Genomic DNA, 13,031 nt, shown 5'->3' on the forward strand with positions numbered 1-13,031 from the left:
GAATCATGTTTCTCTTGTGATAAAGATTAAGATTACATGATCCAACTTCAGGTGGACTAACTCATACTCTGGTATTGTTTTTTTTTTTTTTTTTACATGTCTGGACCTCTATGTTTTATGAAGCAATGGAAAAAAAAATGCATACACAGCAAGTATTACATCAGCGATGTCTTAATTTGTTTTTAATGTATACATTACATATACTTGTATACTTCCAACATAGTGTGTATCTGGCCATAGAGGTAAAGAGACAAACTCAAATTCTTCAAAAAAGCTATTGGCTCACTGACTTCTAACCACTTTATCAGAGAAATTCACTTTTCTTAGCAAAATACTTGAGAAAAATATCACTATCATAATAAAGATTACTTCAAAAAATTAAGTGTCCACTATGTAAGTGTCACCTGACAAATGATTAAAAAAATACTTTTCAAACATATTGAGTCACACTGTATACTTCCATAGATTAGAAAAAATGTTTAAAAAGAAATACATTATGTATTAAAATATAAACTACTACCTGCTTGAAGCCCAAAAAAGAGCTCCTCATCCTGGAGTAATTCCTGAACACAGTCCAGTCTCGTGTTAATCGTTTCGGCATCAACTAGTGGCTCCAGGATATTGGATCTAAGTCTTCGACTTCCACCCGGAGTTTTAGTGTAATTTAGGACACCAAAAAGCGTGTGACCATTCCTTTGAAAACAAAATACATGCGAAGAATACACTCACAAAAATAAAGATGGTAAATGTCAAGCAACATTTTCAAGTCAGAGTATCCTACAAGTTTGAGGCATGCTTTTGGGATGCTTAGCACCTCCCTATTTGCCATGTATATTATATGAACTACAGCAGTTTAGGAAGTCAGGTAATTTAATGTAATTTAATATAATATTAGCCCTCACTATATAATTTTCCAAAGTATAGAAATGCATTTGTACTCAATATTTTCCTTATTTTTTGTAGTAGTATTCCATTCCTACTGCAGTGGTGCAGTTCACATTTTTCCTCTCTGAACTAATTAAAAACAAACAAACTAACCCTACAAAAGGAGACAAATTATAATCTGAGATCAAATACTAATCAGAACATTTTCATTAAAATACATTTCTGAAAATGATTTAAAATACTTAGAAGTCCAAGAGAGAAATAAGCTTTGATTTTATTTTTTTAAAGAACTGACTTACAGTCAATACAGGAGCCAAATAACATGCTTATGATTTATAAATATTATTTTCATGTTCATGGCTTTTACATGTTACATATCCCAGCGTCACACACTTAAGGGTTGATTGTATCTGTTTAAAATAAACAGCCTATAATATTTACATCTAGTACACATCTAAGCAGTTTTAGAAACCTGAAACCTTCAATGCTATTGGCTTGAAAGAAGGCCAATGAAAACACTGTGGCCATATAAACATATTGACTGAAAACAGAACTTGAATAGGAAGAAATCTGATACAAGTATACAAAGCAAACAGCATAAAGATAGATAGATAGATAGATAGATAGTAAGTACAGAAACTCCTGAAATACCATGGTATAAAAGAACAAAGCAATAGTCAAGAGAATTAAAAAAGGGGGAAATTCAACATCAGTTTTATTAAGGACATATTTACCGTAAGATGCAACTCATGACAACACTTAAGGGGAACCCTACATTTGGGATAGTATCTACACTGCTTACCTTTAAGCAACTGAGGGCTCATTTCCTTGTACAGTAAATGAAGAGAGACAAGCCCCTCCAGAATTAATGCTGGCACAAGAACTTGGCTTAGGTATTTCTGGTGTGTGCCTGTACTATTAACTTTTACCTTTAATATCCAATACAAAGATACCTAACCAGGCTTTAGGGTAAGATCTAGGTAATGGAAATAGCTGTGCGTGGCCTGATTCCAACTTGCCACTGGGTCAGCAAAAATTCTGCAGCAATAATGCTAAAAAAAAAGAGAACCTTTGTCCCGGTTTCGGCTGGGATAGGGTTAAATTTCTTCCTAGTGCTGTGTTTTGGATTTAGTATGAGGAGAATGTTGATAACACACTGATGTTTTCAGTTGTTGCTAAGTGCCCTCCTAGTCCAAGGACAGCTCCCGTGCCTACTGACTGAGCTAGGTACACAAGATGGGAGGGAACATAATCAGGACAGCCAGCCCAGCTGGCCAATGGGGTATTCCATACCATGTGATGTCATGCTCAGTATATGAACGGTAGGCGTGATCCAGGAAGTACCGATCGCTACTTGGTTATCGGTCAGCGCAGGTGGTGAGCAATTGCATTATGCATCACTCATTTTGTATATTCTATCATTATTTATTATCATTATTTTCCCTCTTCTGTTCTATTAAACTGTCTTTATCTCAACCCACGAGTTTTTCTCACTCTTACCCTTCCGATTCTCTCCCCGTCCTACTGGGGGGGCGGGGGGAGTGAGTGAGCAGCTGCCTGGTATTTGGCTGCCTGCCAGGTTAAACCACGACAACCTTAAAGCAGTTTACTGTTGCTCAGTTCCTCCTGTGACTTCCTTCCTCTCAAAACCATCTGTGGAATTAGGAGCAGCTTTCAGAGATATATTGCTCTGAGGGTACCAATCTTAAGAGTGGCTGGCTCCTGCAGTTATGTATGAAGCAACGGAGCTAACAAGAAGGAACTGGGGGCAGAGTGACATCATGACAGATGAACAGAAAGAAACTATAGTTACCTCCCACTTCTGAAGAACAGATCTAACTGTGTACTCTGCGATCCCCAGAAAAACTAAAAGAAAAAAAGGAAAGAAAAAAAAAAAGGGCAGTGGCAGAAGAGTAAGGATGACTGATCTAGTCAAAGATGTCCCTGCCCACAGCAGGGAGGTTGGAACTAGACGATCTTTAAAGGTCCCTTCCAATCCAAGCTATTCTATGATTCTATGACATCTCTCCATGTGAAAAGCTCTTATGAGTAATTCTTGGAGAATGAGGAATCTCCAGGCTCCCCTTTTTATATCAGGGTGATGAGTGGATCTCAGAGGTGGATCTCAGAACTTGGCAGGCAGCAAAAGCGCGAGTTCCAAGTCTTTCTCTTTCTAACCAGAAGCGTAACAGTCTTGAGAAGGTAAGTCTTGCAGCTTCTTCTGCCTAAAAGCCAAGTAACTCCTGGTAAAGGAAGTACTCCAAGCACGGTTCTCATTATGGAGAACTACCATGCAATCAAGTACCACATTGCACATGACCATCATTATAGAAATCACTTTGTTTGCCACTATTCCTTGGAGCGAAAGGAAAACAAAAAGCCTTTCAAGCCTGGAGTGTTTATCTTGTGTAAAATGAATAAAACCTAGGCATTTAAATCCAACATAAGCAACTTCTTGTGGAAATGTTGCCTCTTTCATTTCACAATCTGTGCAATTTTGCATCAACATCATTTATAAGTTTGAATAAAATGCACACATCAATGTAAAGATGACTATGTATCATCTCTTCCCGCAATTCACTTGTAGGATTTCCTATGCTAGAAATTTTGTGCTAAATTATAATGCATTTCTCTGTCCAAATATTTTTTTTAAAAGCTCTAAAGGGTATATAAGTTCTGTCATACAGAAATAAATATAATGGTCATCTCTTTGACACAAACGTCAAGGAAACTTGGTGAAACACAACTTTATAAAAGGGTAATTTGTAAACTTAAATATTCTTACCGAGAATCTCTGTTATTAATTACTAGTTCAAGATTCTGTGCTGATGATGAATCTATCATAGCTGTTTTCTCACTCCCCTGGAAACATACTTTGAGTGATTTAGGAGCATAAACTGAATTTTGAATAAATTCAACATATTTTAGCAAAGCTGCAGCAGCTGCAAGACAGTAGTACCTTGGAAAGAAACAATCTTTAATGAATGTTGAATAGCACTACTTAAATACCACAAAACCAAGCGGTGCCACTACGGAAATCACATTCATACTTCTGCTTGACAACTACTGGGATTGATAGCACTGAAAAAGGAGTATGTTTTAAGTATGCAGTAACCCATGTATAGTGCACATATATGGATGTAAATCAAATATTCATGACTGTTTGAGTCTCTGTACACTTGACATCCCACACTATATAGCTGGTATTGTGAACATACATCTTTCAGTAGTTACACGTGACTTGAAACAAAGACCCAGGTCACCAAGTATCACTACTTAAAATTGTTGGTACAAGAAAAACATTTGCTGAGGCCAGAAAGGCAGGCAATCATAGCTGTTAAGTTGTAAATTAAGGAAAGAATGAAAAGGAGAAAGGAGAAAGAATGAAAGCTGTGAAAACTCAAAAAAAAAAAAACCCTCTAATAGGCTTTCTATTTAATTTTCTAGATCTATCAGAAACACCGGAGGGCAAAATAAAAGAACAGCTCTGTTACGATTTTCTAACTTTTGCAACAAGCCACAGATTTGTGTACTAAGTATGTAAAAAGCTATTAAAAACTTATTTGGACACAGTATGCTTTTTCCTTATTTAAACATACTTTGATTGAACCTCCATGAAAATGGTGCTGAATTCAGACGCACACAATTGTTCTATGTATTCCAAACCCTTTGTTTCATTGAAGTATTTTCTCTGGACAGTTGTAAAAGTCACATTCTGTGAAGACGGGGGGAAAAGCAAATAGTTTAAAAAGTTACAGAGAATTTTTCATCAGACTTCTCCATTTTTCTAGTGATATGTGTTTCCACAAAAATCTAACAACTGATTCAGCAATCTGCTTTTGTAGAATTATTCATTTTAGCTTATTAGCAGAAGCAAGCCACTATTGTCACTCATCTTTCCTTCTCTCTGGTAGTACATATAAAAAGGCTCATACTACTGCTTCGCGCAAATTAACATAGGCTTTTTCTTGAATATTGCTTTTCCTCTCAAGAACTAGCTACTCCAAATTTTTAATTTAACCTGGATTTGGTTAAAATTAATGACTTTTCAGGAAGAGTTATTTTCATGCTAGCATCGATGCTCACATTCGAACTGTAGTTTTCCCTTGCCAAGGTTTAAGCCCAAGGGATCACTGTCAAGCCTTCAATGGTAAATAGGGAATAAAGATATGCAGGTGAATGTAACTGAATGCATGCGATGCACGAGTGATTTATGCAAGAAAAAGAGAGAGAGGTCAGGAAGTAGAAGAGGACTCGTAAAGAAGCCATCAGCAGTGTAGACATGCAAGCAATTCAAGTAGTAATTAATACAATTTTTTAAAAGTTCTCAGGCTTTAATACTCATAAGTTACATATACTAGTTCATCTCACCCTCTTTTACCCTGACAGTGCTCTTTTTCCTATTCCATGATACATTAGCCCCATCTATTTATCAGGTTGAGAGAACAAAGAAGGAGCAAAGGAAGATGCTTGATTTTTTCATTTCTGAATCTTTTCTAGGTTCAGTATTGCTCAAATTACTTCAATTCCACAAATTCAAAACTTTTGGCTTTAATCAGTAATATACTTATCTCTGTAATTGTCAGGATTAGAACTAGCAGTGGTGGAGCTGCATTTACATTATTCTTTACCATGGTAAAATTAGGCCCGAAAATCATAGGAAACAAAATCTGACTGCGTTTAAGGTTTTAGAAGTTGTGCAAAACTCTCAAATCAACAATCACATAAAAGTGATCAACAAGAACTCTAAAATATGGAATGAAATTTAAGAGCTTACCTTGAAATGTTCTGTTATCAGACTGAACAATTTTGTCGTGTTCCCTGCATCACAAGCAGTGTTTGACATTATTATTTCTAGTGGTGTTAAAATCTTGAGTTTAGTAATAACCTGAACAAAAAAAATCAAAATAATTCAATAAAAATCCATATATAATCTAAAATATTTTTACACGATAATGAACCAGCAATACAGAATTACAGAATCCTTGTATTTTAAAATCACAGTTCCAGTCTTGTAAATAAAGACCAAATTTTCTGCTAAGTTCTACACTAATGAGTCAAATTTAACTATATCTATAGATACAGATATATAAATATGCACGAAACTAAATTAAAAAAAAAAAAAGAGGTATCTATGCCCTGTCATTTGAACACAGAAACATGCTTGTCATTGAAGCAAGAGATAAATATCCCAAAACTATATTCCATGGCTATGATGGGAGAAGGACTTATTTTCAACAGATAGCAGCTTTGTGGGCTTGCAGCTGAAAAGTTAACGGTGCTCTGGAAGATGAAGAAATGCAACAGGTCTGAATATTAATAATCGTTTGATTGAGACTTGGTTTAGACTTTGTTCTAACCTCCTCTTATAACATTTATCTCAGTCTTATCTTTTTCAATATGGATCAAAATGTGGATATTTAAACCAGCTTTGCTTTGATTATGTTATACACACCTGCTATAGGGGTTTAAAGTACACTGTATGCTTTTCTATTTGTTTACTGTATAAGAAAGGACAAACATCATTATGCATTTATATTGCTTTATATCATCATCCACAAATTCTCAAGGGAGAAACATGAAAAAACAGACTACATTTTAAGTGCTTAGAAGTTAGGATGTGAAAGAAGGGATAGATAACAATGGAAAGGTGAAGCAGCATAAAAAAATACACAAATCATCTAAGAGTATTGCAGGGTGGGAGGGAGAGGAACTTAAGGAACTTAAAGAATACAAGAAAACTTTACTCAATTAATTTATAGAATATTCAAAAATAAAAGGGTGCACAAGAAAAAGAAAATACAATAAGCTTGGTATCAATCACTAGCAAAACACGGATAGTGACACTAAGAAAACAGCTGATCAGCAGATAGTATTGTTAAAGGTGTTAGAGATCAAGATAAGAAGCTAGGCCATATAGTGCATTTGGGAAAAAGTAGTTGTATAATAGCAGCTCTTTTTTTTTTTTTTTTTGACTGGATGGTCAATACAGTATCAGGTATGCCCACAGAATGAAGAACTCAGCAAGCTAAATGGAAAATTAGGAAGATATGCGTACAAATAAAAATGCCATATTTTAGAATGGTAAGGGAGGAAAATACAGAACAATCTGGCCATGGCCTGATAGGCGGTTATAAAAGATGTAAATTTATCAAGTTACAAGCCTGAGTAACAGAGAAGAGAGTCATGTTATCAGAATTTAAAGACTAAGTATGAAAGGCTTAAGAGAAGTAATTGTATTTTATAATTAAATTCAAGACAAAACCAAAAGTAAAGGAGTGGGGGAGGAATTTGGGCAGCTAAAATACTTCTCAGTTTGAGAAAGATACATTTCATGGGACAATAATACAATTCTTAACCCTGACAGAGTAGAACAGGGGAGACTCTAGACCATAAACACAGCTACTGCTTGCTAAAAAGAAAGCCTTCTACTCTTAGAAGTAACTGTAATCTTTATGAAACCATTAAAATTAGTAAACAATTTCCATAAAAATAATCTGAAGTTTCCTTGCAGAATTCTAGTTTTATCATTCTTTTGATTACATGGGACTTTTTTTTTTCCTAGGTACAAGCAAATCAATTTTTCACTTTCAAACCTTTAAGTGAATTGTTATTTAAGTTGCCACATCATCATCTGAATGTCTACATTTTCTCATGCACCCATGTTTTCAAGGTGCACATTTCATTTTGAATTTTAGTACTGTGTATTACAGAAGTATTTCTGTAGCTGCCAGGTTCAATATGTATTTATGTGTGTTAAGACCAGGATAAGCTTTAAAAGCACTAATGATCAAAAAAAAAAGACATTATACAGCATATATTTTAGTAAATAGATTTGTTTATAACAACAATATATTGTTATGTATTATTGTATATAACAATATAAACAGCTGTTTGTATTCTGAAGTCATACCTACTTATTCTCCTAATTAAATTTAGTTTTTATTTCTTTGAATATTGTAAAGATACTACAAGCCACATGATTTTCTACCATGCGTAACTATAACAAAACCATTAAAAAAAGATGTTTTATTAATGCGGGTGTTGCATAAACCAGAGATTACTCTCCAAATTAATGTAGAGCATGCAGTGCTTGTAGGCAGAACACTTGGCTGTAAATTGAGTGAATTCCGTTTCAAACTAACTGAGAAGGAATATTTATGCAACCATAGAAAGCCAGCCCTACAGCTACCCTACCCCCCCCCCGCTGCTCACACACACACATTTACGCTCTCAAGAGTTGTTTTGACTGATGAAAAATATTTGCAAGTTCTACTACCATGTATCGCCCAATGCTCTTCAAAACAAGGCATCTCACTCCCACATAGTTCAAACACACTATTTTTTGCATAAAGGCTATTTTTCTTTTGCAAAACATTTTTTCCTCTCTATCTAAAATCTGAGATACAGTAAAGAAAATAGCAGTCCTTTCAACATTGCACATTTTCTAGAACTTTTTACTTTCACTTTTAAGAAATTTCTTCTACAAACTAAAACTTTAATTTCCCATTAGTCATAAGCTTTTTTTAAGAAAGAAAGTTACAATAATTAGCCTCTAAGGGATACAGCAATTAAGTATGCAACAATACCTTGGCATAAGTTGTATTGTCTGCAAATTGTGATAATATCACCTCAGGATTTTTTAAGTCAATACTGGCCATTCCTACTTCACCTCTGGCAAGGCCTCTTCCTTCTACTACAGCTACAATAACCGATGCAACAGTATGAGCAGAGACTGCAGATGAGGATGTAACTGTAAAACAGATGCGTATACTCAGTTACGAGACACTACTTTACATTCACAGAACCACGCTTTGACATTCCAAGTGAAATATGTGTTTACATTCCCATATCCATGGAAAGCCCTTTCAATTTACCAAACTTAATTAAAAATTAAAAATCCTGGTTGTTGAACTCCTTAGTTGCCATACCATACCAAGATAAGGCACACTTTGCGAAGTATGAACATTACACTCTTACATTAAAAGACTGATTGAATCCATTCATTTAAGATTGTCACAACTAATCACATTTCTGTCGCAAGTGAAAATACAGTTTCTGAGTCACTGTCTCTGTACTAAACAAAAAAGATGTTTAGGGCATGCCAGAAGACATGGCTATTATTAAACATTTGCCATTTTAAATTAAAAAAAATGCATAGCTATTACTGCTAGTTAAAATCAGGTGTATTAATTGCAGAGAGATACTGTAAGTTAATATTCCACTAAAAGCGCAACTCTGATCGAGGTGGCTTAGATCTCATCAAGTTAGGGGAAACAAATGTCTTTTATATAGCTGTATATATACATTTTATCTGATTTTATGCTAAACTTATTAAACTAGTCTAAAATATATATATCTACAGTACACTTGAGACCCAATCATTTGATTTTCATTTTGGTGTTTTTTTAAAAAGACATTTTTAGTATCTTAAAATTGGTTTGGCTTAAATTTTCCTGAATATCATCACAAACTCAACTCATCTCATCTCTTCCTTCAAATATCCAGCTACCTCTCCAAGACACCTCTTACAAAGATTAAGTATGAAAATCAAGATTACAGCTCCTTAACACCTAATGTCTTCCTTTCTGAAGACCCTAAACCTCATTTTCTTATCTAGTCTCTTTTTCGCCCCATGTAGATAAAACCACTAACCCAGCTGCTCTAGCAATTTGCCCAACATAACACAGCAAATCTACTTTGGGATTGTACTATAGACCTACAATAAACATGATGTTTATACCTAAACTGAACCCTATAGACCTATGATTCCTAATCTCATGTCATTCAGATCCAAATAGCTAATTTCAAAAATGGGACTGTTTTGTGTTCAACTATGGTTTACTGCAGTGCAGTTGACAGGAGACAAATTTCGAGGCATTCCTTCATCTCACTCCCCCCACACCACTTCATACAGTACTGAACTTTAAATAGCACCAAGTTAAAACCAACTGTCTTCTAGCACTACTGTTTCAGTGCCTAAAACCTAAGCTGTGAGCCAATAAGGATGGTCTCGGAGATGAGGTATCATCTGCAACCAGAACTGGGGGGATAAGAAGTTGGACAAAATGAGCTGACCCGCCCACTTTCCCCAGCTTCCCTCTGGGTGCCTGTCATCACAGATCTGTGCAACAGTATGTCTTAACCAATAGCAATAAAGTCCCCACACACCAAATTATGCTCCACTATGTAAGGCACACTGCTCTTAAGTGCTAAGTCACAGTACTTCCTAAATATGACCTTTAGCTAATGGGGTGATGCCATTTTAATCCCGTGCACTGAACTTCTTTTAATCTGTGAAAGACCAAAAACATGTATACAATGCTTCTTTTAGTATCTCAGCTAATTCTTGTTTCATGTTTGCAAAATGGTGTTACATTCTTCCAAATTCTATTGGAGAAGCTACTAATGACGTTTTGTTTGGAAATCCATGACCAAAATGCGTGACACTGTGCTATTCAAATGAGCAAATGTGTAACTTGCTGAGCAATACTGAAGTAATTACCACACTATGAAAAGCAGCTGCTATATACACTTTGGTATAACTCCTCAGACAAACTGGAAAAACCCTTCATGATCTCAACCTTCTTAACTTCCAGCTGAAAGCCAAACTAAACCTTACAATGGCTGAATTGAACAGATTCTTTGCTTAATCCTTCTTGAATTCACTTAAATGTTCAGAAGAGAGGCCATTATTAAAAAACCATTAAGTCTAAAGTATTCAAAGTAAGAAGAATACTTGCATATAAAAGGCATGCCCCATTTACACTTTCAAAAACATCTAAATAGTATTGGATTTTGACAGCATAGACATATTTACTGAAACACCAATAAACTCTACCTGCTTCATAGTGATTACTTACGTTCTCTTCCACCATTACCTTCCCTTGTTCTTCACAGAATTTGCTCTCAAAAAGTAAAGGAATAAGAGTAGTCTCAAAACAGAACGATCCTGCTGAGAAGGCATAATACACCAAACCTGCCATTTTCTTTGAGTAAACTCAAATTGTACCCCAAGAATCAAAACTATTCCTAGCAGGAATCTGGAAGGGCAAGACCAGAATCAGAGTTTATCTAAGAACTTAAGTCTAAAAGGCTGTTTGAACTGCAACTGACTACCACCTAAGCGAAATCTTTGATGCTGCACACAACCAAGTCTGAACCTTCATTTATTCTACCTATGTTCTGCAGGCCACAAGACGTCAGCAACAGCCTTCACATAAAGTTTCATCTGAGGCCTGCTGAAAATGTAATTGTTATTCTGAATCTTCTACTCAGAACAACCCCTGGTCCATCAGCAGCAGCTGATCACAGTATTAACTCTTCTTTTAAAAGCAACTAAAAGGTGAAGATAATAGTAAGTATTTTAGATTAGGTATGGTAATTACACAAACTTTATTGGGAAGATGGTTAGTTTTTCAGTCTGTCACACTAAAACATACACAGTGACCAACCAATATTCTTCAGAATGTGATATTCTGGATACGCTGTCTTCAGATGAAAGACTAATCACGGAATGTCACATACAATACAGCAAGCATAAACAAATATATAGATGCACACACACAAACATAGAATCATAGAATCATTTAGGTTGGAAAAGACCTTTAAGATCATCGAGTCCAACTGTTAACCTGCCACTGCCTAGCCCACCACTAAACCACGTCCCTAAACACCACATCTATACGTCTTTTAAATACCTCCAGGGATGGTGACACAACCACCCGGGCAGCCTATTCCAATGCTTGATAACCCTTTGGGTGAAGAGATGTTTCCTAATGTCCAATCTAAACCTCCCCTGGCGCAACTTGAGGCCATTTCCTCTTGCCCTATCCCTTGTTACTTGGGAGAAGAGACGACCCCCACCTCGCTACAACCTCCTTTCCGGTAGTTGTAGAGAACAGTAAGGTCTCCCCTCAGCCTCCTTTTCTCCAGGCCAAACAACACACACGTAAAATCAAAGGAAACTGAAGATGTGGGGTTTTTTCATTGTTAAGTTGCATAAAGACTAGAGAAATCTGCTCTGTGGGTTTTAACATCATAGTTACTCTGATTCCCCACTCCTGGAATAGTCATAAAGAAAACTGTGGATCACAACAGCTGTAGGAAATTACAAACGTCCTATTACTTACATCTTGCAAAACAGTAATTCAGTTCAGTAGCAAGTGGAGAGCCAATTTATATTCTTACCGGGAATAGATTTTTTTTTTAAATCAATTTTTAAATAATTTAATTGCTTCAGAGAATTACCATTAAATAACTTTAAGAACACTAAAGACTGAACTGATTAGTCAGACTGTGAAAGAACTAACTTTGAATCCCACTACTTCTGCACACAGATACACATAACATGGCACAAGGCATCATTACCCTGTAACACAACTTTGTTCACAAGAAGCACTGCAAAACGTACACCCAATGAGCTACTGCATAAGTGTTCTTCTGAAGAACTAGTGTTCTAGACCTTTGAAGATGCCAACATAAAATGCATAAAACTTGCATCAAGAAACTTGAGAATGACATCATGACATGTGATGTACAATGCATTACAAGCCTAAAAAGAAACCCTGATTAGAAATGTGCATAAATTTGGGCTCTTCAGTTCAGTTACCACACAAACCAACATGTCCACAAAAATAGTTCAATTTTGGACAATTTGAAAAGAGTCTGAATTGTAACTATGTTGATAATTTGTACATGAATGCAAAGTAAGTGACAAGAGGTTGTAATACCAAAACATCTACTCAGTATCTAAAATAGTACTTTCCCCCACGAGTGCATCTTTCATTGGCAGGCATCCTCTGTTTTGTGTTTTGAATATATTTCAGTATCTTACTGTATCACATTAAAGTATGTTTAATAAGATAATGTAGGACTATTTCCTTTAAGAGCTGTTAATCTTACCTGAATATCCCATAAGAGGGGTATGGCTTCTGCAAACAGATCTACTAGAAGAGAGGGGTGTTTTTCCCATGCATGTGCTATTCAGGCCTCGTACAGAAGAACTCGTGAGATTCAATGTACTAGCATTTTCTACACAAGAACTTTTGTCACCAAAATATGATTCTGGGGGGGGAAAAATTAACTTTTGAAAACAGACACATTAAATTGTATGTCATTTAACTGAAAAAAAAAAAGATTTGAAT

At 35.7% G+C, this 13,031-nt stretch overlaps 1 protein-coding gene across 5 annotated transcripts in view; it reads right to left on the minus strand.

Moving 5' to 3' along the window:
• The window catches only part of MSH4 (mutS homolog 4), a 34,264-nt gene that overhangs the window by 18,662 nt on the left and 2,571 nt on the right, over positions 1–13,031 (minus strand). For 2 of the 5 annotated variants that reach the window (XM_075155503.1, XM_075155505.1), the window contains 5 exons: positions 12,790–12,951; positions 8,475–8,638; positions 5,663–5,773; positions 4,485–4,600; positions 521–693 (listed from right to left, as the gene is read on the minus strand). In XM_075155503.1, the coding sequence (XP_075011604.1) occupies positions 521–693; positions 4,485–4,600; positions 5,663–5,773; positions 8,475–8,638; positions 12,790–12,951 (726 nt within the window). Of the gene's footprint in view, positions 1–520; positions 694–3,670; positions 3,845–4,484; positions 4,601–5,662; positions 5,774–8,474; positions 8,639–12,789; positions 13,009–13,031 lie in introns of all 5 variants that reach the window. The other 3 variants (XM_075155507.1, XM_075155506.1, XM_075155504.1) reach the window with 3 other exon arrangements.

This window comes from Calonectris borealis, chromosome 8, assembly GCF_964195595.1.
Source record: "Calonectris borealis chromosome 8, bCalBor7.hap1.2, whole genome shotgun sequence".
Classification (NCBI taxonomy): Eukaryota; Metazoa; Chordata; class Aves; order Procellariiformes; family Procellariidae; genus Calonectris; species Calonectris borealis.